Below are 27,046 nucleotides of genomic sequence, written 5' to 3'. Positions count from 1 at the left end.
GAGCAATCTTTTTTAATGTCCCGATGATTTTTCTCCAGGGTTGCACACAGCAATGTCCTGGAGATTGATCTTCAAATCTTGGAGACTCCAGGCCAATCCTGGAGGATTGGCAACCTGGCAGGTAGTACTGGGACTATTTGTTAGAGTATGGACTTGTCCAGTGTATTAACTATTGGATTGAGGAAGAGCAGAATGGGAGGTTTGCGCAGAGGAGCCCAACATATTTTTTTATATGGCACACTGCGGGTACTGAAAATCTGTTCTCTCGTTTTCTTTTTCTAATGCAGGTTTCTAGCATCTGCAGTTTATTATTTTCTTTGGTAGTGAGCTGTTATCACTAAGGTACTGAGCTTGCAAGTCCATTTTTATTACTAAACGCGACACACATCTAAGTGCATGCCCATCTTAAACCAGAATGAGACAGGCTGCCTGTCCAAATTGATGGGAAGTTGACAATGGGGAAGCTGCTATATTTCAATGAGTTCGCCCCGCACAAACATGGCGACGGGAGGGGCAGCGGAGCCGCTACCGCGCATGAGCGGGCGCGGTCTGATGACGTACTGCGGCCTGCTCCGACTGTGCTGTGGGGCCTGGGCTGTGGGAGTGATGGAGAGTCGGGTGAGAACATGAATAAAGGCTGGCTGGAGCTGGAGAGCGACCCGGGTGAGTGAATATAGAGTGAGGGGGTGACGTTAGAGGCTGCAGGGACAGGATAAGGTTTCCTGGGCTCTGATATATCCCCAGAGAGCTTCAGCCTGTTTGAGATAGAGCTTTGCAGCTTAGTGTGCTGCTTTACTGAATGGAGCAGCCTGTTATTTATCAGCCAGTCTCTGGTTGTAGGGGTTGCCTTGGTGACTGAGCCATTGGTAAAGATTGCCACCTGTCCAGGAGTATGAGGGAATGTTGGTATAAACCCAGGCTGTAGACCAGGACAGTCCCAGGTTCAATGTTGCTCTGTCCTAGGACTGCATAATTGGCTTTAGTACCCAGAGCTGGGGTTCCTACTCCTGTTCAGTGACTCTCACTGAACTATCTGTGACATCTAGAAGGCTGCGTGCAGTCATTGTCTCACTTAGCATGTAGAAAATTGAGCTGTCTCCTGTGCTCTATGGGCTGTTCCCAGGCATGCATACTGAGATAAGTGTAAACTGTTGCTGGAGGATCACCAGTTTGATGAAAGACACTTTTTGGTCTGTCCAAAACTTATTGGTCTTCCAGTGCAAAGAGTTGTCCACGATCGAGTGTTGCACATTCCGAGGTCCTGTTGAAGGATACACTAAACCTTGGGGCAGCCGCCACAAAGGCGCAATGGAAAAGGCCACAGTCTAAGGCCTTTCAGCCATACTGCCCCATGGAGCTGGTAACATTGTAGAGCCCCACTGTATGCTTGTCATTGAATGTATATAGTAAATACAGTTGCATTGAGGTACCTCTGAGTACCACAGTGGAGAAAAGTTAAATATTATTACGCTTTCTGTAATGTCCAATTTGAAAGTATATTTTGGGGGAAAAAACTGCCTGCAACCAGCAATCAAAGCACAGACGTTGCTTCCATTAAGGGAAAATTGGATAAATATTTGAATGAGAAGATGATGCAGGGATGATGGACTGACTCACATCTTCCCATGCTGTTAACTTGAATGCTTCCAGAGAGATTAGGGAAAAAAAGGAATTCAGGTGCTAGAAGCAAAATACTACAGATGCTAGAAATCGGAAATAAAAACAAATTGCTGGAAATACTCAGCAGGCTAGGCAGCATCTGTGGAGAGAGAAACAGTTAAAGTTTTCGGTCTGATCAGAACTGAAGGAAGATAGAAACGTGATAGGTTTTATGCTGTTGAAAGGGAAGAACAAAAGGAGGTGGTCTGGGCTATGGTAGAGAGTGGGAGAGATTAAATGTCAAAGACGTCATGGAACAAAAGGCAAAGGAAGTGGTAATGGTTGTAGTAAAGATACAAACAATTTGTCCAGAGTGAGTGTAAACAGATCTGTCCAAAAGCAAAAACATGACAAATAAGGTTCAAACTGGTGCATGGCAAAAAAAAAACTGAATCAAAATGGGGGGCAGAACTCATAGTATGAAATTGTTGCATCCAAAAGGCTGCAAATTGCCTACCTGGAAGATGAGGTGCTAGTTCTCAAACTTGCGTCCTCGAATACTGCATTAGTGAATGCAGTATACTAAATTGAGAGAAGTACAAGTAATTCACTGCTTCACCTGGAAGGAGTGTTTGGGGCCTGGGTCAGTGAGGAGAGAAGCGGTCAAAGGTCAGATATAACACCTCCTGCGATTGCATAGAAAGGTGCAGTGGGAAGGGGACAGGGTGTTGGGGTTGATTGAGCAGTGGACCAGGGTCGCAGAATGACAATGGCTACAGCACAGAAGGGAGGCCATTTGGCCTGTCATATCTGTGCCGGCACTCCAAAGGGGCAATAGTCCTAGTGTTATTCCCTTGCCTTCTCCCCATAACCCAGCACATTCTTCCTTTTCAGATATAACGTAATTCCCTCTGAATGCCTAGATTGAACCTGCCTCCACCACACTCTCAGTCAGGGCACCCTAGATCTTACCTACTTACCGCATGAAAAGTTTTCCCCCGTGTCATCATTGCTTCTTTTGCCAGTTACCATAAATCTACACCCTCTTGTTCTCGATCCTTCCACCAATGGGAATAGTTTTTCCCTATCTACTCTGTCCAGACACCTCGTGATTTTGTATACTTCAATCAAATCTCCCCTCAGCTTTCTTTTCACCAAAGAGAGCAGTCCCAATTTCTCCAATCTGTTTACATAACTGGTGTTCCTCATGCCTGGAACCATTCTCATTAATCTTTTCTGCACCCTCTCTAATGCCTTCACAAGTGTGTGGTGCCTAGAATTAGACGCAGTACTTCAGTTGAGGTGAACCAGTATTCTATACAAGTTTAACGTAACTTTGTTGCTTTTGTACTCCATGACCCTATATATAAAGCCTAGGGTGCCATATGCTTTGTTAACTGCGCTCTCAGCCTGTCCTGTCACCATCAATGATTTATGCACATATACACCCAGGCCCCTCTGTCTCTAAACCCTTTTAGAATTTTACCCTTGGTGTTATATTGTGTCTTCGTGTTCTCTCTACCATTATAATTCACTTCATGCTTCCCTGCATTAAATTGAACCTGACGCTTGTCCACTCGCAAATTTTGAACTTGTGCCCTGTACACCAAGGTCCAGGTCATCATCAGTAAGAGCAGCAGTCCTAATACTGACCCCTGAAGATGTCACACATTGTCCCGGCTATTCATTTGGAAGGTGTTGCTCATTGTCCTGGTTACTGTTTTGGAAAGTGTCGCTCATTGTCCCAGTAACTGCTTTGGAAAATGTCGCTCACTCCCGGCTACTGATTCGGAAAGTGTTGCTCACTGTCCCAGTTACTGCTTTGGAAAGTGTCGCTCGCTGTCCTGGTTAATGCTTTGGAAAATGTCGCTCACTGTCCCGATTACTGATTTAGAAAGTGTTGCTCACTGTCCTGGCTACTGATTTGGAAGATGTCGCTCACTGTTCCGGTTAATGCTTTGGAAAATGTCGCTCACTGTCCCGATTACTCTTTTGGAAAGTGTCACTCACTGTCCCGGTTAATGCTTTGGAAAGTGTTGCTCACTGTCCTGGTTAATGCTTTGGAAAGTGTCGCTCACTGTCCTGGTTACTGATTTGGAAAGTGTTGCTCACTGACCTAGATACTGACTTGGAAAGCGTTGCTCACTGTCCCAGTTACTGCTTTGGAAAATGTTGCTCACTGTCCCGGTTAATGCTTTGGAAGGTGCTGCTCATTGTCCTGGTTACTGCTTTGGAAAGTGTCGCTCATTGTCCCGGTTACTGCTTTGGAAAGTGTCTCCATTTGTTCCGGTTACTGCTTTGGAAAGTGTCGCTCACTGTCCTGGTTACTGCTTTGGAAAGTGTCGCTCACTGTCCTGGCTACTGCTTTGGAAAGTGTCGCTCACTGTCCTGGTTACTGCTTTGGAAAGTGTCGCTCACTGTCCTGGTTACTGCTTTGGAAAGTGTCCCTCACTGTCCTGGTTACTGCTTTGGAAAGTGTCGCTCACTGTCCTGGTTACTGATTTGGAAAGTGTCGCTCACTGTCCTGTTTACTGCTTTGGAAAGTGTCGCTCACTGTCCTGTTTACTGCTTTGGAAAGTGTCGCTCACTGTCCTGTTTACTGCTTTGGAAAGTGTCGCTCACTGTCCCAGTTACTGCTTTGGAAAGTGTCGCTCACTGTCCCAGTTACTGCTTTGGAAAACGTCGCTCACTGTCCCAGTTACTGCTTCGGAAAACGTCACTCACTATCCCGGTTAATGCTTTGGAAAGTGTCGCTCTCTGTCCCAGTTACTACTTTGGAATGTGTATCCACTTGTCCCGGTTAATGCTTTGGAAAGCATCGCTCACTGTCCCGGTTACTACTTTGGAAAATGTCGCTCACTGTCCCAGTTACTGCTTTGGAAAGTGTTGCTCACTATCCCGGTTAATGCTTTGGAAAATGTCGCTCTCTGTCCCAGTTACTACTTTGGAATGTGTCTCCACTTGTCCCGGTTACTGCTTTGGAAAGCATCGCTCATTGTCCCGGTTACTGCTTTGGAAAATGTCACTCACTGTACCAGTTACTACTTTGGAAAGTGTCGCTCACTGTACCAGTTACTACTTTGGAAAGTGTTGCTCACTGTCCCGGTTACTGCTTTGGAAAGTGTTGCTCACTGTCCCGGTTACTGCTTTGGAAAGTGTTGCTCACTGTCCTGGTTACTGCTTTGGAAAGTGTTGCTCACTGTCCCGGCTACTGCTTTGGAAAGTGTTGCTCACTGTCCCGGCTACTGCTTTGGAAAGTGTCTCCACTTGTGCCAGTTAATATTTTGGAAAGTGTCCCTCACTGTCCCGGTTACTGATTTAGAAAGTGTTGCTCACTGTCCCGGCTACTGCTTTGGAAAGTGTCTCCACTTGTCCCGGCTACTGCTTTGGAAAATGTCTCCTTGTCCTGGTTACTGCTTTGGAAAATGCCTCCTTGTCCCGCTTACTGCTTTGGAAAGTGTCTGCACTTGTCCCGGTTACTGCTTTGGAAAGTGTCCCTCACTGTCCCGGTTACTGATTTGGAAAGTACTGCTCACTGTCCCGATTACTCTTTTGGAAAGTGTCCCTCACTGTCCCGGTTACTGATTTGGAAAGTGTCCCTCACTGTCCCAGCTACTGCTTTGGAAAGTGTTGCTCACTGTCCCGGCTACTGCTTTGGAAAGTGTCTCCACTTGTCCCGGTTAATATTTTGGAAAGTGTCCCTCACTGTCCCGGTTACTGCTTTGGAAAGTGTCTCCACTTGTCCTGATTACTACTTTGGAAAGTGTCTCCACTTCTCCTGATTACTGCTTTGGAAAGTGTTGCTCACTGTCCCGGCTACTGTTTTGGAAAGTGTCCCTCACTGTCCCGGTTACTGCTTTGGAAAATGTTGCTCACTGTCCCGATTACTCTTTTGGAAAGTGTCACTCACTGTCCCGGTTAATGCTTTGGAAAGTGTCACTCACTGTCCCGATTACTCTTTTGGAAAGTGTCACTCACTGTCCCGGTTACTGATTTGGAAAGTGTCCCTCACTGTCCCAGCTACTGCTTTGGAAAGCGTTGCTCACTGTCCCGGTTACTGCTTTGGAAATGTTGCTCACTGTCCCGGTTACTGCTTTGGAAAGTGTCGCTCACTGTCCCGGTTAATGCTTTGGAAAATGTCGCTCACTGTCCCGGTTACTGCTTTGGAAAGCGTTGCTCACTGTCCCGGTTACTGCTTTGGAAAGTGTTGCTCACTGTCCTGGTTACTGCTTTGGAAAGTGTTGCTCACTGTCCCGGCTACTGCTTTGGAAAGTGTTGCTCACTGTCCCGGCTACTGTTTTGGAAAGTGTTGCTCACTGTCCCGGCTACTGCTTTGGAAAGTGTTGCTCACTGTCCCGGCTACTGCTTTGGAAAGTGTCTCCACTTGTGCCGGTTAATATTTTGGAAAGTGTCCCTCACTGTCCTGGTTACTGATTTAGAAAGTGTTGCTCACTGTCCCGGCTACTGCTTTGGAAAGTGTCTCCACTTGTCCCGGCTACTGCTTTGGAAAATGTCTCCTTGTCCTGGTTACTGCTTTGGAAAATGCCTCCTTGTCCCGCTTACTGCTTTGGAAAGTGTCTCCATTTGTCCCGGTTACTGCTTTGGAAAATGTCCCTCACTGACCCGGTTACTGATTTGGAAAGTGCTGCTCACTGTCCCGGCTACTGCTTTGGAAATTGTTGCTCACTGTCCTGGCTACTGCTTTGGAAAGTGTCTCCACTTGTCCCAGTTAATATCTTGGAAAGTGTCTCTCACTGTCCCGGTTACTGCTTTGGAAAGTGTCTCCACTTGTCCTGATTACTGCTTTGGAAAGTGTCGCTCACTGTCCCGGCTACTGTTTTGGAAAGTGTCCCTCAATGTCCCGGTTACTGCTTTGGAAAATGTCACTCACTGTCCCGATTACTCTTTTGGAAAGTGTCCCTCACTGTCCCGGTTACTGCTTTGGGAAGTGTCCCTCACTGTCCCGGTTAATGCTTTGGAAAGTGTCACTCACTGTCCCGATTACACTTTTGGAAAGTGTCCCTCACTGTCCCGGTTACTGATTTGGAAAGTGTCCCTCACTGTCCCAGCTACTGCTTTGGAAAGTGTTGCTCACTGTCCCGGCTACTGCTTTGGAAAGTGTTGCTCACTGTTCCGGCTACTGCTTTGGAAAGTGTCTCCACTTGTCCCGGTTAATATTTTGGAAAGTGTCCCTCACTGTCCCGGTTACTGCTTTGGAAAGTGTCTCCACTTCTCCTGATTACTGCTTTGGAAAGTGTCGCTCACTGTCCCGGCTACTGTTTTGGAAAATGTCGCTCACTGTCCCGATTACTCTTTTGGAAAGTGTCACTCACTGTCCCGGTTAATGCTTTGGAAAGTGTCACTCACTGTCCCGGTTACTGATTTGGAAAGTGTCCCTCACTGTCCCAGCTACTGCTTTGGAAAGTGTTGCTCACTGTCCCGGCTACTGCTTTGGAAAGTGTCTCCACTTGTCCCGGTTAATATTTTGGAAAGTGTCCCTCACTGTCCCGGTTACTGCTTTGGAAAGTGTCTCCACTTCTCCTGATTACTGCTTTGGAAAGTGTCGCTCACTGTCCCGGCTACTGTTTTGGAAAATGTCGCTCACTGTCCCGATTACTCTTTTGGAAAGTGTCACTCACTGTCCCGGTTAATGCTTTGGAAAGTGTCACTCACTGTCCCGATTACTCTTTTGGAAAGTGTCACTCACTGTCCCGGATACTGATTTGGAAAGTGTCACTCACTGTCCCGGTTACTGATTTGGAAAGTGTCACTCACTGTCCCGGTTACTGCTTTGGAAAGTGTCACTTACTGTCCCGATTACTCTTTTGGAAATTGTCTCCCCCTGTCCCGGTTACTGCTTTGGAAATGTCGCTCACTGTCCCGGTTACTGCTTTAGAAAGTGTCGCTCACTGTCCCGGTTACTGCTTTGGAAAGTGTCGCTAACTGTCCCAGTTACTGCTTTGGAAAGCGTCGCTCACTGTCCTGGTTACTGCTTCGAAAAGTGTCTTTCCTTGTCCTGGTTACTGCTTTGGAAAGCATATCCCAGTTGAAACTTTGGAAAATGTTGCTCACTGTCCCATTTTAATGTTCTGGACAGTGTTGTGTGGCACTACCACTGTGCAGTCACTCTGTCCCTTATGAAATTACCCCAACCGCCTGTCTTCCAGTACATTAAAAAAATGATAGTGATATTAGGAGATGAAAAATATTAAATGTTTTTGTTTTCTTGACACAAGTGGCAAGTAACGTTCACACCACACAAGCACCAGGCAATGACCATCTCCAACAAGAGAGAATCTAACCATCGCCCTTTGACATTCAATGGCATTACCATTGCTGAATCCCCCATAATCAACATCCTGGGGGTTACCATTGTCCAGAAACTGAACTGGACTAGTCATACAAATACTGTGGCTACAAGAGCATGTCAGAGGCTAGGAATCCTGCAATGAATAACTCATCTCCTGAGAAAAGGGCAGCAGATACATGGGGGCACCACTACCTGCAAGTTCCCCTCCAAGCCACTCACCATCCTGACTTGGAAATATATCGCCATTCCTTCATTGTCGCTGGGTCAAAATCCTGGAACTCCCTCCCTAACAGCGCTGTGGGTGTACCTACACCAAAAGCACTGCAGTGGTTCAAGAAGGCAGCTCACCACCACCTTCTTAAGGTCAACTAGGGAAGGGCAATAAATGCTGGCTTAACCAGCGAAGCCCTCACCCCGTAAGTAAACTTTAAAAAAGTTAAAGTTAGAAAACCGAGACTGTTGCCAGGTGCATGTAACCAGAGGTGCTTCCATTTGTCATAAAAGTAGACATAAATTGCATCTTTCTTTAACCATAAAATCAACTTAGTTTACATTTGAGCTCCATTCCAGTTTCTGCTCATTACATGACAAATAAAATACTCTCAATCGAACCTTTTTCCTCTGGATCTGACGAAACTGCAAAGCGTCTCAACCTGAATACTGGATATGTTTTTATCAGCATTTACTCTGTCAAGCCCCTTAAGAGTTTTATATATTTAAATTAGATCACCTTTCATTCTTCTAAACTTCTAAACATTAAGCTGAGCCCTCTTCTGTTTATAATACCTGTATGTAACTCGGGTAAATAACTAGAAGTACACAAAGGATGGCTCCAGTCCTATCCTTTGCCAACTGGCTTTCTGGCCTCGAACATGATAGCAGAGGATGGCTGCCTAAAGATAAAGCTTGGGATCTTAGATAAGAATTTTCAGACAGAAAACTACAACCAAGTAACCAATGCAGAAATTGAGAGGAAGCAAGTGTAAATTGTCAGGGTATGATTACTCTCTGATTTTCTCAGAGTCTGAACCATGTGAGCAGTGGAAGGGTGAAGCGGATATGTGAATATTGGTTATGGCCCTACCAAAGAGGAAACAAAGTATGACCTTGGTGTTGTCACTTCCTACCAGAATTAAAATCTGAAGTAGAGTATTTTGTGAGCTCGTTACACGTCAGTTGGATAAAGAAGGTTTGGATTTTCTACTTGAGCCCTTGGATTACATTTACAAGAAAGATAATCTGTTAAACAACGATGAAATGTGGTCCTCTAACCGAAGTGCTTTTGAATTCCACAACATTATCCTCACAGTTCACAATATTTTTGTATTACTCGCAAATTTTGAACTTGTGCCCTGTATACCAAGGTCCAGGTCATCATCAGTAAGAGCAGCAGTCCTAATACTGACCCCTGAAGATGTCACACATTGTCCCGGCTACTCATTTGGAAGGTGTTGTTCATTGTCCTGGTTACTGCTTTGGAAAATGTCGCTCACTGTCCCGGTTAATGCTTTGGAAGGTGTTGCTCATTGTCCTGGTTACTGCTTTGGGAAGTGTTGCTCACTGTCCCGGTTACTACTTTGAAAAGTGTCTCCACTTGTCCCAGTTACTGCTTTGGAAAGTGTTGCTCACTGTCCCGGTTACTGATTTGGAAAGTGTCGCTCACTGTCCCGGTTACTACTTTGGAAAGTGTCTCCACTTGTCCCAGTTAATGCTTTGGAAAGTGTTGCTCACTGTCCCAGTTACTGATTTGGAAAGTGTTGCTCACTGTCCCAGTTACTGCTTTGGAAAGTGTCGCTCACTGTCCCGGTTACTGCTTTGGAAAGTGCTGCTCACTGTCCCGGTTACTGATTTGGAAAGCGTTCCTCACTGTCCTGGTTACTGATTTGGAAAATGTCACTCACTGTCCCGGTTACTGATTTGGAAAGCATTCCTCACTGTCCTGGTTACTGCTTTGGAAAGTGTCACTCATTGTCCCGGTTACTGATTTGGAAAGCGTTCCTCACTGTCCTGGTTACTGCTTTGGAAAGTGTCACTCACTGTCCCAGTTACTGCTTTGGAAAATGTCGCTCACTGTCCTGGCTATGATTTGGAAAGTGTTGCTCACTGTCCCAGTTACTGCTTTGGAAAATGTCGCTCACTATCCCGGTTAATGCTTTGGAAAGTGTCGCTCTCTGTCCCAGTTACTACTTTGGAATGTGTCTCCACTTGTCCTGGTTATTGCTTTGGAAAGCATCGCTCACTGTCCCGGTTACTACTTTGGAAAGTGTTGCTCACTGTCCCGGTTACTGCTTTGGAAAGTGTCGCTCATCGTACCAGTTACTACTTTGGAAAGTGACCCTCACTATCCCGGTTACTGATTTGGAAAGTGTTGCTCACTGTCCCGGTTACTGCTTTGGAAAGTGTTGCTCACTGTCCCGGCTACTGCTTTGGAAAATGTCTCCTTGTCCCAGTTACTGCTTTGGAAAGTGTCTCCACTTGTGCCGGTTACTGCTTTGGAAATTGTCTCCACTTGTCCCGGTTACTGATTTGGAATGTGTCCCTCACTGTCCCGGTTACTGATTTGGAAAGTGTCCCTCACTGTCCTGGTTACTGCTTTGGAAAGGGTTGCTCACTGTCCCGGCTATTGCTTTGGAAAGTGTTGCTCACTGTCCCGGCTACTGTTTTGGAAAGTGTCTCCACTTGTCCCAGTTACTACTTTGGAGTAATTTGTGAGCTCGTTACACGTCAGTTGGATAAAGAAGGTTTGGATTTTCTATTTGAGCCCTTGGATTACATTTACAAGAAAGGTAATCTATTAAACAACGATGAAATGTGGGCAGAATTTGATGGGTTTTGAAAAACCAATGGTTATTTCATGGACGTATATATCACAGAGATTTAAAAATTGTACAAAAGATTGACAGAACTCAATTTAGTGGTCCCTGCATCAGTATTAGCATTTAAATTACTGGGTTGTGCTCCATTGTCTCATGGACAGGCTTCTGGTTCTAACTAGTGTGTGCTTCTCAGAGAGGGGGATTCTGTTTGGTTAGACATCTGCCTTGAAATAATTCCTAGGGGAAATATTTACTTCCTTCCGTCTTCATGGAATAAATGAAACTTTTCGCTGTGACACAAAGAATAGAAGACCCAGCGATTGCCAGATTTTAAAATGGTCCAGATACTGAACTGTGGCATCAATACAATTAAAATAGGCAGACCAAAAATGAAAGCATCAATGGTAGTTCTGACTATTACAATGGAAAACAGAAATGGAACAGGAATAAAACGCGAGCGAATCCCAGGAATGCCCAAGGAACCATTCATAAGTGCTTCAATCGGGACTCGACGTATCATGATATGGTGAACTGTCCAAAGCAAGAGTGTTGGAATGACACATGATGAAGAGCACTTTGAGGAAAATGATGAAGATAATGGCACACCTGAACAAATTGTACTGGCCACAAAGAATTTCACTCCTGTGATGAACGTGTTCACAGATTCATTTAACTGTGCAGAACAGACTTTAAAATATTACCTTAATTCATTAAGTGGTGAGGATTGAAGCAAGGTTAAAGAATTAGGTTTGATGGTGACAACGAATTGAGGTCAACAAAAGGAGTTGTAATTCCACCTAAAACATCTGGAGTTAGCCAGTCTCTAGTGAGATAACTATGTTGTTGAATAAACCTTCTATGAAAGAGGCACAAATGAAACTTGACATGGAGCATGATAAGGCAATTATTTTTGGAAAAATCAGTAAATCTGTAGGTTATCCAATTACTATTGTATCGCCTTAACAAAAACTGATTTTTCTCATCAGAGTGTAAGCAAAGTATTAATGACATCAGATTATAAGAATCAGAGAAGACAAAAGCAAATTGTCTTAAATTTGACATGTGGGATGAGAAAATTGTCAAGGGGGAAAGAATCCTGCTAAAAGATACAAGTGTGGTTGAAGTAACATATGAGGCTACTAGAAGAGATTAATGAGAAGCTCGAAATCTGTAAAAAAAAAAAAGTCTTGGAAGCTACTGTCACATCCTATTGTAAGTCTTCCATTAGCAAGTGACTATAACGATTTAGTCGCCAAGGATCTAAAGACATGTGGCAAGGATAGAAATATTTTCATTCTACACTTCGTAGACCTGGTGACTAGATTTAGTCTTTCTACAATAATATCTAGCCTGGGGGCGGAAAAGGTTGTTATAGTCTAAATCACGGAGAAATGGATAGTGACTGGGCTTGGGACCCCAGCAAAGTTTCTGACTGATAATGGAAGGGAATGAGAAGTTGCCAATGACTCATTCAGATACCTGTGAAAACATGGCCATCATGGTCATGAATGCAACAGATCATGCCCTATCAGCAATGGACTCTGTAAAATGAATTGTGCATTGATCTATGAAATGCTGCATAAATTTTAGCTGATCAATCAGACTACAAGTTGACAACTGCCTTGGCAAGGACGGTTCATGCAAAGAATTTACTCCAGATTGTTGCAGAGTATACCCCATATCAATTATTCTGTGGACAAAATCCTAAATTGCCTTCTCTGCTGTGTGATGATCTTCCTGCTCTAGAAAGTTCTACAATTAGTTCAATTTTTCCACACATTTGAATGCTTTACATGCAGATAGACAGGCTGTCATCAAGATTGAAGTCTCGGGAAAATCTCAGAGAGCTTTGAAGCATTATATCAGACCATCTGAGACAGAATTTAATTCAGGGGATTTGGGGTATTATAAAAGAAAGGGTCACAGTTTGGAACAGTTTTGGCAAGGTCATAGGTTATGTCAGTAAGATAGTACTTATCAAACTTAAGGTTCGTTCCTCATGATTAATCAGAATTAATTACAAAGTGTCAAACTCTGAGCATCTGATCGACGTAAATGAGCCACTTTGTACCTCAGGTGCGCATGTTTTGTGATAAAGGTCCTGAGTAACAGAGTAGGGTAGATCAAGGACTGGATTTTTTTAATTAATGGGATGTGAGCTTCGCTAGCTAGGCCAGCATTTACTGCCCATTCCTAATTGCCCTTGAGAAGGTGGTGGTGGGCCACCTTCTTGAACTGCAGCAGTCCATGTGGTGTAGGTACACCCACAGTGCTGTTAGGAAGCGAGTTCCAGGATTTTTACCCAGCGACAGTGAGGGAACAGTGATATATTTCCAAGTCAGGATGGTGAGTGACTTTGGGGGGAACTTCCAGATGGTGCTGCCAAGCACCTGCTGCCCTTGCTCCTTCTAGGAGGTAGTAGTCGCAGGTTTGGAATGTGCTGTCTAAGGAGTGTTGGTGAGTTTCTGCAATGCATCTTGTAGATGGTGCACGCTGCTGCCACTGTGCGTCGGTGGTGGAGGGAATGAATGTTTGAGGATGGGGTGCCAATCAAGTGGGCTGCTTCATCCTGGATGGTGTCAAGCTTCTTGAGTGTTGTTGGAGCTCATCCAGGCAAGTGGGGAGTATTCCATCACACTCCTGAATTGTGCCTTGTAGATGGTGGACAGGCTTTGGGAAGCCAGGAGCATTCATAGCTTCTGACCTGCTCTTGTAGCCACAGTATTTATATGGCTCGACCATTTCATTTCCTGGTCAGTGGTAATCCCCAGGATGTTGATAGTGGGGGATTCAGCGATAGTAATGCCATAGAATGCCATGGCAAAATGGTTAGATTCTTGTTGGAGATGGTCATTGCCTGGCACCTTTGTGGCACGAATGTTACTTGCCACTTGTCAGCACAAGCCTGGATATTGTCCAGGTCTTGCTGCATTTGGACATGGACTGCTTCAGTATCTGAGGGGTTGTGAATGATGCTGAACATTGTGCAATCATCAGCAAACATCCCCACTTCTGATCTTATGATGGAAGGAAGGTCATTGATGAAGCAGCTGAAGATGATTGGGCCGAGGACAATACCCTGAGGAACTCCTGCAGTGATGTCCTGAGATGACTAACCTCCAACACCCACAACCACCTTCCTTTGTGCTAGGTATGACTCCAATCAGTCGAGAGTTTTCTCTCTGATTGCCATTGACTCCAGTTTTGTTAGAGCTCCTTGATGCCACACTCAGTCAAATGCTGCCTTGATGTCAAGGGCAGTCATTCTCACCTCATCTCTGGAGTTCAACTCTTTTGTCCATGTTTGCCAAGGCTGTAATGAGGTCAGAGCTGAGTAGCCCTGGCGGAACCCAAACTGGGCGTCAATGAGCAGGTTATTGCTAAGCAAGTGCCATTTGATAGCACTATTGATGACCCTTTCCATCACTTTAATGATGATCAAGAGTAGGCTGATGGGGCAGTAATTTGTCCTGTTTTTTGTGGGCAGAACATACCTGGGCAAGTTTCCACATGCTGAGTAGATGCCAGTGTTGTAGCTGCATTGAAACAGCTTGACTAGGGGCGCAGCTAGACTAGAGCACAAGTCTTCAGTACTATTGCCAGAATATTATCAGGTCCCGTAGCCTTTGCAATATGCGGTGCCTTCAGCTGTTTCTTGATATCCTGTGAAATGAATCAAATTGGCTGAAGACTGGCATCTGTGATGCTGGGGACCTCAGGAGGAGGCAGAGATGGATCATCCAATCGGCACTTCTGACTGTAGATTGTAGCAAATGCTTCAGCCTTATCTTTTGCACTGACGTGCTGGGCTCTTCCATCATTGAGGGTGGGGTTATTTGTGGAACCTCCTCCTCCAGTGAGTTGTTTAATTGTCCACCACCATTCACGACTGGATATGGCAGGACTTCAGAGCTTAGATCTGATCCGTTGGTTGTGGGATCGCCTAGCTGTTTCTACCACATGCTGCTTACGCTGACATGCAAGTAGTCCAGTGTTGTAGCTTCACCAAGTTGACGCCTCATTTTTAGGTATGCCTGCTGCTGCTCCTGGCATGCCCTTCTGCTCGCTTCATTGAACCAGAGTTGATCCTCTGGCTTGGTGGTAATGGTAGAGTGGGGGATATGCCGGACCATAATGTTACAGATTGTGGTTGAGTACAAATCTGCTGTTGATGGCCCACAGCACCTCTTGAGCTGCTAGATTTGTTTGAAATCTATTCCATTTATCACAGTAGTGGTGACACACTCCATGGTGGGGGCATCCTCAATGTGAAGACAGGACTTCATTTCCACAAGCACTGTGTGGTGTCATGGACAGACGCATCTGTGACAGGCAGGTTGGTGAGGATGAGGTCAAGGATGTTTTTCCCTCTTGTTGGTTCCCTCACCACCTGCCGCAGACTCAGCCTAGCAGCACTTAGACTCGCCCAGTTCGGTCAGTAGTGGTATACCGAGCCACTCTTGGTGATGGACATTGAAGTCCCTGACCCAGACTACACCCTGCACCCTTGCCACCCTCAGTGCTTCCTCCAAGTGGTGTTCAACATAGAGGAACACTGACTTATCAGCTGAAGGTGGGATGGTACATGGTAATCTGCAGGATTTTTCTTTCCCCATGTTTGACCTGATGCTATGAGACTTAATGGGGTCCAGAGTCAATGTTGAGGACTCCTGGAGCAACACCCTCTTGACTGTATACCACTGTGCCACCACCTCTGGTGGCGCCTGGGACATGATCTATATGAAATGATTCCCCCAGTATGACTATGTCAGGCTGTTGCTTGACTAGTCTGTGAGACAGCTATCCCAATTTTGGCACAAGCCCCCAGATGTTGGTAAGGAGGACTTTTCAGGGTCAACAGGGCTGAGTTTGCTGTTGTCATTTCTGGTGTCAAAGTTGTTGCGGAATGGTCCGTCGGGTTTCATTCGTCTCAGACTTTGTAGTGGTTTTGTCACAACTGAGTGGCTTACTAGGTCAACCACGTAGCTGGGGATCTGGAGTCACATGCAGGCCAGACCAGGTAAGGCAGGTTTCCTTCCTAATGGACATTAGTGAACCAGATGGATTTTTACAACAGTTGACAATGGTTTCAAGGCCATCATTAGACTTTTAATTCCAGATTTTTATTGAATTCAAATTCCACCATCTGCTGTGGTGGGATTCAAACCCAAAGCATTACTCTGGGCCTCTGGATTACTAGTCCAATGACAATACCACGACGCCACCACCTCCCCTATGGTAATATGAGTGATCATTGCGCACATCCAAAGGCCAATTTCCCAGAGTGAATACTTAGGTGACATATATTCGAGAGAGGTCTAGTAAATGGAGGGGTGCAATGGGACATGCAGGAGAAGCTAATGGCAGATTTAAAAATTGGTGAATGCTCAGGATGATGGACAAGGAGTGAGGCCCATGGACTGGCAGAATGGCTTGAAAGAGTAGTAAGAAAGCAGAGTGCAAGTACTGATAATGAGCCTGAAAGTGACGGAAAACAATGTGTCAGAAAACAATCGCATACTGGAGAAAGACCCTTCAATAGTCCCAACAGACATAAAAATGCAAGTAGAGGCCATGGGTTGAATAGATTTGACAAAATAAGGGCACAAGACAGTCTTGGAACATAAACCCTCATGACCGTGAAGTTTAGGTGGCTGCCAACAAGTTTGAGGATAAACAAATAAGAGAGGCAAAACAAGGAGAGTTGGATAGTTGGAGAGAGTTTGGAATTTATTCTGAGAAACCAGATAAGAGACAACCAGTATTGTCACAGAGATGGATTTGTATTGAAAAGTATATGCAGATGGGACTTGTAAGGCTAAAGCAAAGCTAGTTGCTAAGAGTAACTGAGCAATAAAGGTGTTAGGGTGGATTCTCACCACTGAAAAGGTAATCTTAAAAAATAATTTTAGCTTTTTGGCCACATTTTCATGAGAGCATAGGTCAATTGACATATGAGCCACATTACTGCAGGGTGATACTTTTCAGAGAGAACTTCTTCTGAAACCGCCCAGAGAGGCAGCAGATTTAGAAGGAAAACTATGGAGACTAATGTCAGTGGCCAGAATGATGCTTCCAGGGCCTGGTGTTTTTCACTGAGATCTGTTTTCCTGAAAATACATTGTTTTCAACTAAAAACAGATCCCACAATGTTTTATTGGCATCATAAAGGAAAACTTGAAGGCATCTTCATGATGCATGTTGAGGATCTCTCATGAACTGCAGGATTTGAGAAAGGTGTTACCAATAAGATTAGAATTTAAAATTGGGAGCCTGGACTGTGGGTCTTTTAAATGTATTGGTTTACACATAAAGCAGGTCTGGGATGACTTTAAGACAACAATCCTATTTAACAGGGATACACATAACACACTCTAATCATGCTAGATCACCACAGAAGGATGTTATATCTAAGGAAGAAGCAGTGTAATTGTGAAGTTTGATTAGTCAGTTGAACTGGTTGGGCACACAGACTAGACCAGATGTTAGTGTGTTGGAATTAAGTACTTGATGAAACTCCCTAAAGTTGAGAATGTTTTAAGTGCAAATAAAGCATTTAAAAAAAATAAATTTGAAAAAATGTATACTTAAGTTCCCATCCTTAGGTTACCCAAAAAACATGAAACTAGCCATTTTTAGCGGTGCTCCATATGCTAATCTCCTTGATGTATTCAAGTCAGCTGATTTCATGTTTCTAATGGGTGAAAATGGGAAGTGTTGTCCTTTAGCTTGGGAAGCTAACAAAATAAAGGGCTGGTAAAAGTAGTTTAGTTGCTGAACCACTGACTCTTGTAGAGGCAGTGGATATGGGATTCTATTTGTCAAATATTTTAAGTGGGATTCTGGAAGTGGGGTACTGCAGATAGTATACCTGTTGAGTATCATGTGAAATTGTCTGTCGTGGGATAATGTGCACTTTAGGAAAAGTGTCGGTGAGAAAATGTTGTGGATTGACCTTGCTGACTTGAGAAAAAGGTAATCTCTAAAATGAAATGGGTAGATGCAAGTTATCAACTACCGGATTGTTTTACAAAAAGAAATACATGCACAAGTGAATTGTTAGGGTCCTTGAGGGGGACCATCTCGTGATGTAATTCTTTGTAACAGCATATGGAAGGTTTTGACATTTTGTGCACATTAACCCTAATTTTTATTTAAAGACCGAGAAGATCACTTGAGCCCCTTAAAAATAGACAGACTAAAAACTGGTTGTTCGATTAGGAATTGTGTGCTTGTTATATTTGACTTTTTAAATAAATATAAAAGTGTATAAATATTGGCTCCAGTTCTATCCTTCACCAACTGGCTTTCTAGAATAGGACAATTGGGAATGATTTCTTTCAAAGAACCAACACAGTCACGATGGGGCTAAATGTCCTCTGCCTGCGATGTAAGATTCTGGAACTTTTATTGTTAAACCACATTATCATCAGGCTTATTTACCATCTAGAACTTTCAATTCATCCACTCATATTGCTCCCACCATTATCAATGTTGGTGATAAATCTGTATCCACTAATGTTTTATCCCAGTGCTATTAGGCCCAAAATGCACTCCAGACTTGAGCCAAATTTGAATGAATTGAATCTGGAATTATAACGTTAGATGTCTTGTACAGTTCAAGTGAACTCGGTACATAAATGTTGCCTGGTATTTAATAAAAATCTGCTGTACAGATGCATTCAAAAACCAGTTGTTGAAACCTTGATAATGGCCAGCATCCTTAGCTGGATGCCTGAGATGTATGCATTAAGGTATATTTCTGTTTTCTGTTTCAGGGCTCTTCACCCTGCTGGTAGAGGATTTTGGTAAGTACCTGTTCACGTTGCAATGTGTTTCAATAAAATTGAATAAACTTGACCAATTGGAGAAGCTGCAAAATCTAAGTAAAATTACTTTGCTGCACTGTGTTATTCATCATGTCTTTTGATTAATTGTTAGCATCTCTATTCTCTCACCCTAGGTGTAAAAGGTGTTCAAGTAGAGGAGATCTATGACCTACACTGTAAAGTTCAAGGGTAAGTCCTTTTGATTTGTTTTTACTAATTTTTTCCCATTACTTCCTGCTTTCTCCTTTTCTTTCCCGCAAGGTGATGGCATTTACTGCAGTACAATTCCAAAGATGCCCTTTGCTAACTATCTAAGTGACCATTCCCTTTGCATGCACTTGGATGTTGGAGTGTCCCAAGGCTATTCAACTGGGATAAAGTATTATAACCAAACCGATGCTGTCCTTTCCTGGCATCCAAACACACATACTACTCAGCAGGAATTAGTGGATGGCGGAGAGGAATATGGACCACTGGCTGATATCTTTTCTTAGCTGAGACCAATTGTAATGCTATATTTCACCACACTAGGCAATTTAGCATAGTCTTGGGAATCAAACCTGGCAGCTGCTGATCTCTCTAACTCAGTTTAAGGATGTTATGGATGAATCACAATCCTAGTGAACAGTAACTCCAATGTATGTATGCACTGGTCTGGAGGGTGTCATTTTCAGTGTTCTGAGATGATGAGAACCTGGTGGACATCTCATGTTCTCCAGCAGGTGATTAGGCCTTGATTACACTAACCCATGCACATTGGAGCTTATAAACAGAAGCTTCAGGTCATTAGAGACTCGGTCAGCTTATAGAAATTGCTGTTGAGTTGTGAAGAAGCAATATGGTGTTCAGCAGCTGTCTGAACTGTAATCCTAAACTCCTGTTCCACATCCAGGTAGTTTACCAGAGCTCATGTGTTTGTGCTATCACAGTGGTGCACCTTATTGAATAACTGCTGCGTCTTTGGTAATGAGGTGAGAAAGCAAAAAGTTTGAGTCCCACTTGACACAGTCCCGGCAAGGAGCAACCAGCAGGAGACTTGGGTCTGGAAGAAGTGACCACTGACTTGGGTGGTATTCCCACTTCTGAGTAAGAAGGGTTGGCTTCGGGCCCCAGTCCAGATTACTCTCGCTCTGAATACCTGGTTGGCACTCAGTGCAAGTATTTGTTGCCATAAAGGGGTTCTTTGATCTTGGTTGAAGATACTCCAAAGATAGATTTTTTAAAAACTATGAGGAAGGCAATGGGAGACCAGCTCTACCCTTCCTGAGAAAGTGGCTCAAGAATCTCACATGTGAGACTGTCTGAGGGACAGAACACAATGGATGGATTCTCCCTGTGTGAAGCCCATTTGACCTGGGGCCTGTGTGCCAGTTAAAATTTTTCTAGCATTTTATAGTCATTGTACCTTTCACCTTTTCTTGAGTATTATCCTGACCACAACTGTTTTGGCAATATATGAGAGAACAATTGTCTGTAGTACTTGAGAGATTGAGGATCAGTGGGATCAAAGAATTAGAGCTTCATCAGGTTCAGAAAGCTCGAACGTTTCCAGATTGCAGGTTTTAAACAGCCACTTAGATTGCACTGGCCTGGATACTTGTTTCTGTTACTTATATAATCTCCTGTGAGAAAGAGGGTATGCTTTAAAAGATGCTACCAGCATATGCATTGTCCTGTGGGAGGATGAGGAGAGTGTGGTCTGATAGGTAGTGCATTTCCTGCAAAGTGGATTGGCATTACATTGTTGTCACAAGGAATTTAGATAATGGTGTGCCATTTTCTGTTATTTTACATGTACTGACGTACAGTTACAGATTCTGTCTGTCCAGTGGAGCATTGTGAAATGTATAATTCTAGTTACAGACGCAGCAGCTGTGATCTAAAAAAATAATTGTGATGTGGGCTCAACATTTATTGCCCATTATGATTATTGGCAACATGTTAAAGGGAGTGCAGGAACAGGGAGTACAGGTGGTGCATGTACAAAATATTTGAAGGTGTTAGGACAAGTTGAGAAGGCTGTTTAAAAAGTATATGGTATCTTTGATTTTGTACTCTGACTTTTATAAATGAAGACAAAGAAGATATGCTAAACCTTTATAAATTATTGGTTAGACCTTAGCAGGATATTGTGCTCAATTCTGGCCACCAAACTTTTAGAAGGATGTTAAGGCCTTGTGGGAGGTTGGGGGGTGTTGTAGAACCGATTTACTAGAATATATGAGGATGAGGGACTTGGTTACATGGAGAGACTGGATAAGCTGGAGGTATTTTCCTTATATGAGAAGGCTAGGAGTAAATTTGATAGAAATGTTCAAAATCATGAAAATATAAGGAGAAACTGTTTCCAATGGCAGAAGGGTCAGTATCCAAAGGGCACATGTTTTACTGCCAAAAGAACCAGAGATGACATGAAGAAACATTTTTTTGTACAATGAGTTATTGTGATCTCAAAAGCACTGCCTGCAGGGATTCAATAATAGTTTTCAAAGACAATTGGATAAATTCTTGATGGAAAAAAATTTATAGGGCACAAGAAAAGAGTAGGGGAGTGGGACTAATTGTATAGCTGTCCCAAAGAGTTGGTACAAACGTGATGAGCAGAATGCCTCCCTATGTGCTGTATTATTCTAGATCCTTTGTTGTCCTGAGGGGGTAATGGTGGACCTTCTCCTTGGAACATTGCATTTTCATTATAGCTGTTGGATTCAACTGTGTGGTTATTGGGCTGCTTCAGAGGGCAGCTGCTGTTGGTAAATTCCCTGTCTTTATTTGTTGCAGGCTGGTATCACACTTAGGCCATCCAGGGTAAGGGCGAAAGGTTTCCTTTTCTGAAGGGTATTAGTGAAGCATTTGGGTTTTCATAACATTTTGACAGCTTCATGGTCACTTTTCCCACCAGGTTTATTTAATTTCAGTTTTACATGATTTCACATCCTCAAGCTGCCATGATGGAACCTGCAACAAACCACCACATTCTCTGAATTGCTAGTCCAGCAACATAACCACTACGCAACTGTATCCATGTACTACACTATATAAAACTGTATTGGTACATACATGATTTGCTTTTTTCAGTTGCATTTTAGTATAAATACACTTAATTAAAGCAAGTGACAGCTTGGGCAGCAAAGTGTAGAGATCTTCAAATTCCATGTTCATTTCACACAAACCAGAAGTGAGCTTGATATTTGCTTAGTAAGCTGAGTGCAATAGTGAGAGTGCATCTGGACATAAATCTGTCAAGTAAACATTTCCACTGTAATCGGAGCCATGCAGGTGTCTCAATTCTCCTATCGCTTCCCCCCATCTTTGGCCTGGAAAAGTTACTTTGAAGTTACATTTAAGCAACTACACATTTGTGAGTTGCACATGCAGACTGCTATACCATAAACAGTAGATTAAATAGCAAAGGGAGCCCAGTTACATTATATTACGGGGTACCCTCGAAAAAAAATATAGCAACCCATGTGATGGCTTACTCTATGCTTTGTTGCACAGAGTTTGTAAGGAGTTCCCAACAAGTGACTTTGTAACAAAGCACAGTGTGCTCCTGTGATACTTACTACTATTTCTGACAACTATTCCAATGCTCTTTTGGTGGCCGATCATTCCCCCACAGTCTGTAAATTTCTCAAACTCTGCTGCCTGTAGCACAACTCGCATCACATTCCGGCTTCCCAAAACTTTGCCTTGCAAGCAGGCTCCCAATGACTCAAACTTAGAATTTTTGTCTTTATAATTAAATCCCCTCAAAGGTCTGCCTTTCTCTATCTCCAACAGCACGGCAACACCTTAATATATATTTCCATTCTTTGTTCTAAATTGTCAGCCGTACCTTCAGCCACCTAGACCCTAAACTCTGGAATTTGTTCTTTAGCTGTTTTAACTCCCTGCGTCTCCATCTCTTTATGTCTCTTCCTTTGACTCTCCATATTGCCCACCTCTTAGTGATCAAAGTTTTATTTGCTTTTTCCAGTTTCTCCTTCTGTGACCTGGTGGCCACTTGTCTGATTACACCTCTCTAATACATTTCAAAATGTTTTTCTACGTTAGAGCCGCTGCGTGAATATAAATTGTTGATATGATATCAAATGTGCTACCTCACGCCACTCCTACCCTCTTATGTCCAGTCCAGTGTACGGATTTATCTTCCTGTTCAAATGGATTGAAGAGCGTAGATCACGGCGCAAAGTGACACCCCTGGTAGACGAGACATCTGTGATCGATGAGGAAATCGTTAATGACATGTTCTTTGCTCACCAGGTAAGCTCTGACGTTTCCAATGTTATGTCTCATGCTGTCCATGCTAGGATGGCAGGACAGTTGGAATTATAGAATCATACAGCACAAAAGGATGCCATTCAGCATATTGTGTCTCTGTGAAAGAGTGTTCCAAGTAATCCCACTTCCACTGCACTTTCCCTATAGTCCTGCTTATTCCTTCTTTGCAAGTCTTTATAGCATTCCCTTTTGAAAGTTATTATTGAAAATCCTTCTGGCTTCTCAGTCGTTTCTTAAATGTTAAATGTGGAATTAGCACAGCATTTTTCAAGGAAAGAGATTTTTTAAAAAGTAGTTTGTGCCTTCTCCTGTTCCTGCTTCCCCTCTCCAGCCCATCCCTTTAAAAGCTCCAAATCTTGCATGTACGAGGCAGTGATGTGCAGCTCGCCATCCTATTTGAGCATGGGGGATGTCACAGCCAAGCTCAAACTTGTCATCACTTAATGTACACTTCCAAGCAGGGATCATTGGAATATTAATATTGAGCAGGAGTCCCAGCTGATTTTTATCTTCCAAAGTTCAGTGATATAGAAGCTAATTGTTGCACTCTATTGTCACCCCATTTGAGTCAGCACAGGCCAGGAATCGAACCAGGGACTTCCAAAGTTCAGTGATATAGAAGCTAATTGTTGCACTCTATTGTCACCCCATTTGAGTCAGCACAGGCCAGGAATCGAACCAGGGACTTCCAAAGTTCAGTGATATAGAAGCTAATTGTTGCACTCTATTGTCACCCCATTTGAGTCAGCACAGGCCAGGAATCGAACCAGGGACTTCCAAAGTTCAGTGATATAGAAGCTAATTGTTGCACTCTATTGTCACCCCATTTGAGTCAGCACAGGCCAGGAATCGAACCAGGGACTTCTCTGCTCTTTATGAGTCAGTTCCACACTGGAGAAAGCCAATGTGAAGCACAGTTGTTGGTTGTTGCCTTATTGCTATACAACATTGGCAGCAATCTGGTTGAAGTGAAGAACTATACTAATTTTGGGGTATAGTATTTGATTCATCACCTCAAGAAATAAAATAAGAAACTGATCGGTCACTGCAACTGGCCTCATTGCCAGCAGATTAAGAAGAGAGAAATCAGCTCATTCCTTACTCCTGATTACTACCAGGTAATATTCCTGCTGCTAATTGGGCATGGATGGATTTTAGTGTCAGTCATTGCTATGTTGTGCTCCCTGGTCAAAAAACCTGCTGAAACTTATTGAAGAATGATCACCTAGATATTGTACCCAAGGATGACTGACTCCTGTTAAACCATATCTAAGCAACAGTCAGGGCCTTGAAAGAGAAGAAGGGTTAAATTCAAGGGGAGGAAGAATAGGTTTTGAACCTTGGGTGTGTTTAATTTCCAAACATACAGATGATTTATCGGAATTTGATAATTAGAGATAGACAAAACTGTGACTGAACAGCTGGTACAAATGGTTCTAATTTATTTCCACAATATTGGCAATTATAGAATCACAGAATGTTCCAGCACGCAAATAGGCCATTCTGCCCATCAAGTCTGCACCAGTGTTTTTCTCCACATGAGCTACCTTATCTAAACATATCTCCTGCTCATCTGCCAAACCCTTCAGTTTACTCTTTCTCAATCAGCTTTCTAATTTCCCTTTAAAAATGGATTCTGCATCAACAATGATTTCTGGCTGAGAATTTCACATCCTAAATATACCTGTGAGAGTTTTTTGTAGCTTCCCCTTTAATTTTTTTTTGTGATTATCTTAAATTTGTGTCTTCTGGTTAACTTCTCATTAATTGTAGAAACAGCCCATCACTATTAACCCTCTCGCAATTTTAAAGACCCCACATTCTCAAGGACAATTAGGGATGGGCAGCAAATGCTGGCCTAGCCAGTGACGCCCACATCCCGTGAAAAGAATAAATTTTAAAAAATGATAATCCTGCTGTGGAATACAGCAGAATTAGTGATTGAATCTCTAACTCTGTCAGCATTTAAAATTAAATAGATAGGTGGTTGAAGGAAAATAGAATAAAGGGATAAGAAAAAAAGGGTGGGCACAGGGATTGGGATTACTGGACATGTGAAGGATAAATGCCAAGATGTACTGGATATACAAATGGCTAGTTTCCCTCTTGTAATTTCTATTAATAACCTCAGCTTGCTTAGACTCATTAAAAATAGCCCTAACTTCTTAAGTCTCTCCTCATAATTGTTACCTTTCAAACCCTGTCTCATCGGGGTGAATCTATTTTTGCACCTTTTCAATTCATTTTATACCTTTCCTATAGTGTCCTAAGCTGTCCAGTCTACTCTAATTGCAGCATAACTGCCATCTTGTGCAAGGTCATTCTTTCTTGCTTGCTTTTATGTTCTATGTATCTATAGAATGTCAAGAAAAATATTTGCTTTTATATTTTGGCCAGATGTACTTATGCTGCCACCACTTGTTAATGATCTGTGTACCTGCACATCAAGGCCCCTCTGTTCCTCGACTCCATTTAGAATCTTGCCATTTAATTTTACTGCTTTTTATACTTCTAAAATGTATTACTTCACGTTTTACTATGTCCAAATTATGCCTGCAACTACCCGCCTAATTCTTTTCCTCTGCAGTTTTTCCACAATCCTTATCTTAATTTTCCATGTTCCTTTTAATTGTCATTATCAGTTTATGTCACTACAAACCTTGATATTGTTTCACTAATTTTGAAGCCCGGTCCATTTATGTATCTGATATAATTAAAAGCAGCTCCAGAACAGACTCAATGGAAGCTCACTCACCACATTGATCCAATCCGAGGTACCTCCCTTTACCTCATCTTTTGCCTTTTGCCCTTCAATCATCTCGCTGCCCATTTTACCTATATTCCCATGTGCCATAAGTCTTGGACCTTATCCTTAATGTACCTTATCCAATTTTTTTGCAAATCTACAGAAACCACTGCATTTTGTTTATCTATCTTCAATTATTGCTTTGAAGAATTCTATAAGGTTTGCCAAACATGACTTACCTTTTAGCAACCTGTGCTGTCTGACCTTGATTAACTTAAATTTCTTCAAGTGCACGGTAATCTAATTACATTTTTTCGATCTTGTCTCAAAGCTGATCCCAAATTCGTGTGCAACGCACGCTTTGCTTAGCGTCCTTTTGAACTGCGACAATGTGGATTTGGGTCCCACTCTCAGCCGGATGAAGGACTTTACCAAAGGATTCAGCCCTGAGGTACGGGTTCACCGTGAGAATATCCCACACTGGATGAAAGTGCTTTGATTTCTTAAGTTGTCAATAATGAGGTTTTGGGAAGCACAGTCAAAATATAGAACTGAATAATCCTTGAATCTGCTTATCAAAGAATGAGTTAGTTGCAAATTTCAGCATAGTTACAATATTTTTATGGTGCCTGCACAGACCCTGCACCAGCTGCAGCATTTGCCTCAGCTGTTCCAAACCAGATGAAAGACTGGCCTGTGGATAACCGTGCTTTTGTTCTGCTCACTAAATACTTCTGTAACTCTTTGCAAATCATCGGACTTTTTGGAAAAGAACTGTTGGCTTCTAATTGATTTGCGAACAAAATGCCGGTCCCTAGGGCAGATGCTGTGAGACGTCCTCCAGCACAGATCTACCTGAGTGTTGCACTAGACACAGTGTGGGCAAAGCTTCCCAGCTCCTTGGAGGCAGGGGAGTTGGAGAAGTATCACAAAAACCTGTCCACATGAATCCTTGATGCTGTCCCACTTCTGGGCATGTTTTCCAGGTGTGGGGTGCCACGGGAGTTGACAGCTCATTCTATGGAGGCGTGCAGCCAACTGCCCCAGTTAAGACCCTGTTTGAAGGGCCGTTATCCCACGCTGACACAGCTTTCCCATCTGGCGGCCCCCCAGTGAGTCTGGAGCTTGGCAGCTGCCTGGGGGCAGCCCCTTGGCAGCTTGTTGGAGAGCCATTGAAGTTGCATCTCACACCCCCAGTGATGAAGCTGCAAGGCTGAAAGAGGTTTCCCCTCTACAGTGAAGGCCCTAACATCTCTGGACCTTATTTTTTAAAATATGTTTAATAGCCATTTGAGAGTGCTTCCATTTTGAGGTGCTGTCATGCTCACTTACCTCTTTCATCAGCACCGCCTTCTCCCAGTGAGGCAGCCCACTCTCCAGTGCTGCGGACTCTCTCATTGGACCGCCCACGTCGCGGTCCCAGCCGCAGTCTTTAATTGGTCGGCTCCCATCAGATTGCGGA

At 43.4% G+C, this 27,046-nt stretch overlaps 1 protein-coding gene across 1 annotated transcript in view; it reads left to right on the top strand.

Annotated features, from left to right (window-relative positions):
- Nucleotides 1–557: 557 nt before the first annotated feature.
- The window catches only part of bap1 (BRCA1 associated protein-1 (ubiquitin carboxy-terminal hydrolase)), a 56,248-nt gene continuing 29,759 nt past the window's right edge, over nt 558–27,046 (top strand). The window contains exons 1-5 of the mRNA XM_041192757.1: nt 558–663; nt 18,504–18,533; nt 18,689–18,743; nt 22,688–22,820; nt 25,916–26,035. Of these exons, the coding sequence (XP_041048691.1) occupies nt 627–663; nt 18,504–18,533; nt 18,689–18,743; nt 22,688–22,820; nt 25,916–26,035 (375 nt within the window). The 5' untranslated portion in view covers nt 558–626. The remainder of the gene's footprint in view (nt 664–18,503; nt 18,534–18,688; nt 18,744–22,687; nt 22,821–25,915; nt 26,036–27,046) is intronic.

This window comes from Carcharodon carcharias, chromosome 7 (assembly GCF_017639515.1).
Source record: "Carcharodon carcharias isolate sCarCar2 chromosome 7, sCarCar2.pri, whole genome shotgun sequence".
NCBI classification, from domain to species: domain Eukaryota; kingdom Metazoa; phylum Chordata; class Chondrichthyes; order Lamniformes; family Lamnidae; genus Carcharodon; species Carcharodon carcharias.
Note: the sequence above shows the minus strand (reverse complement) of the source record. Positions and strands in the feature narration are given on the sequence as shown.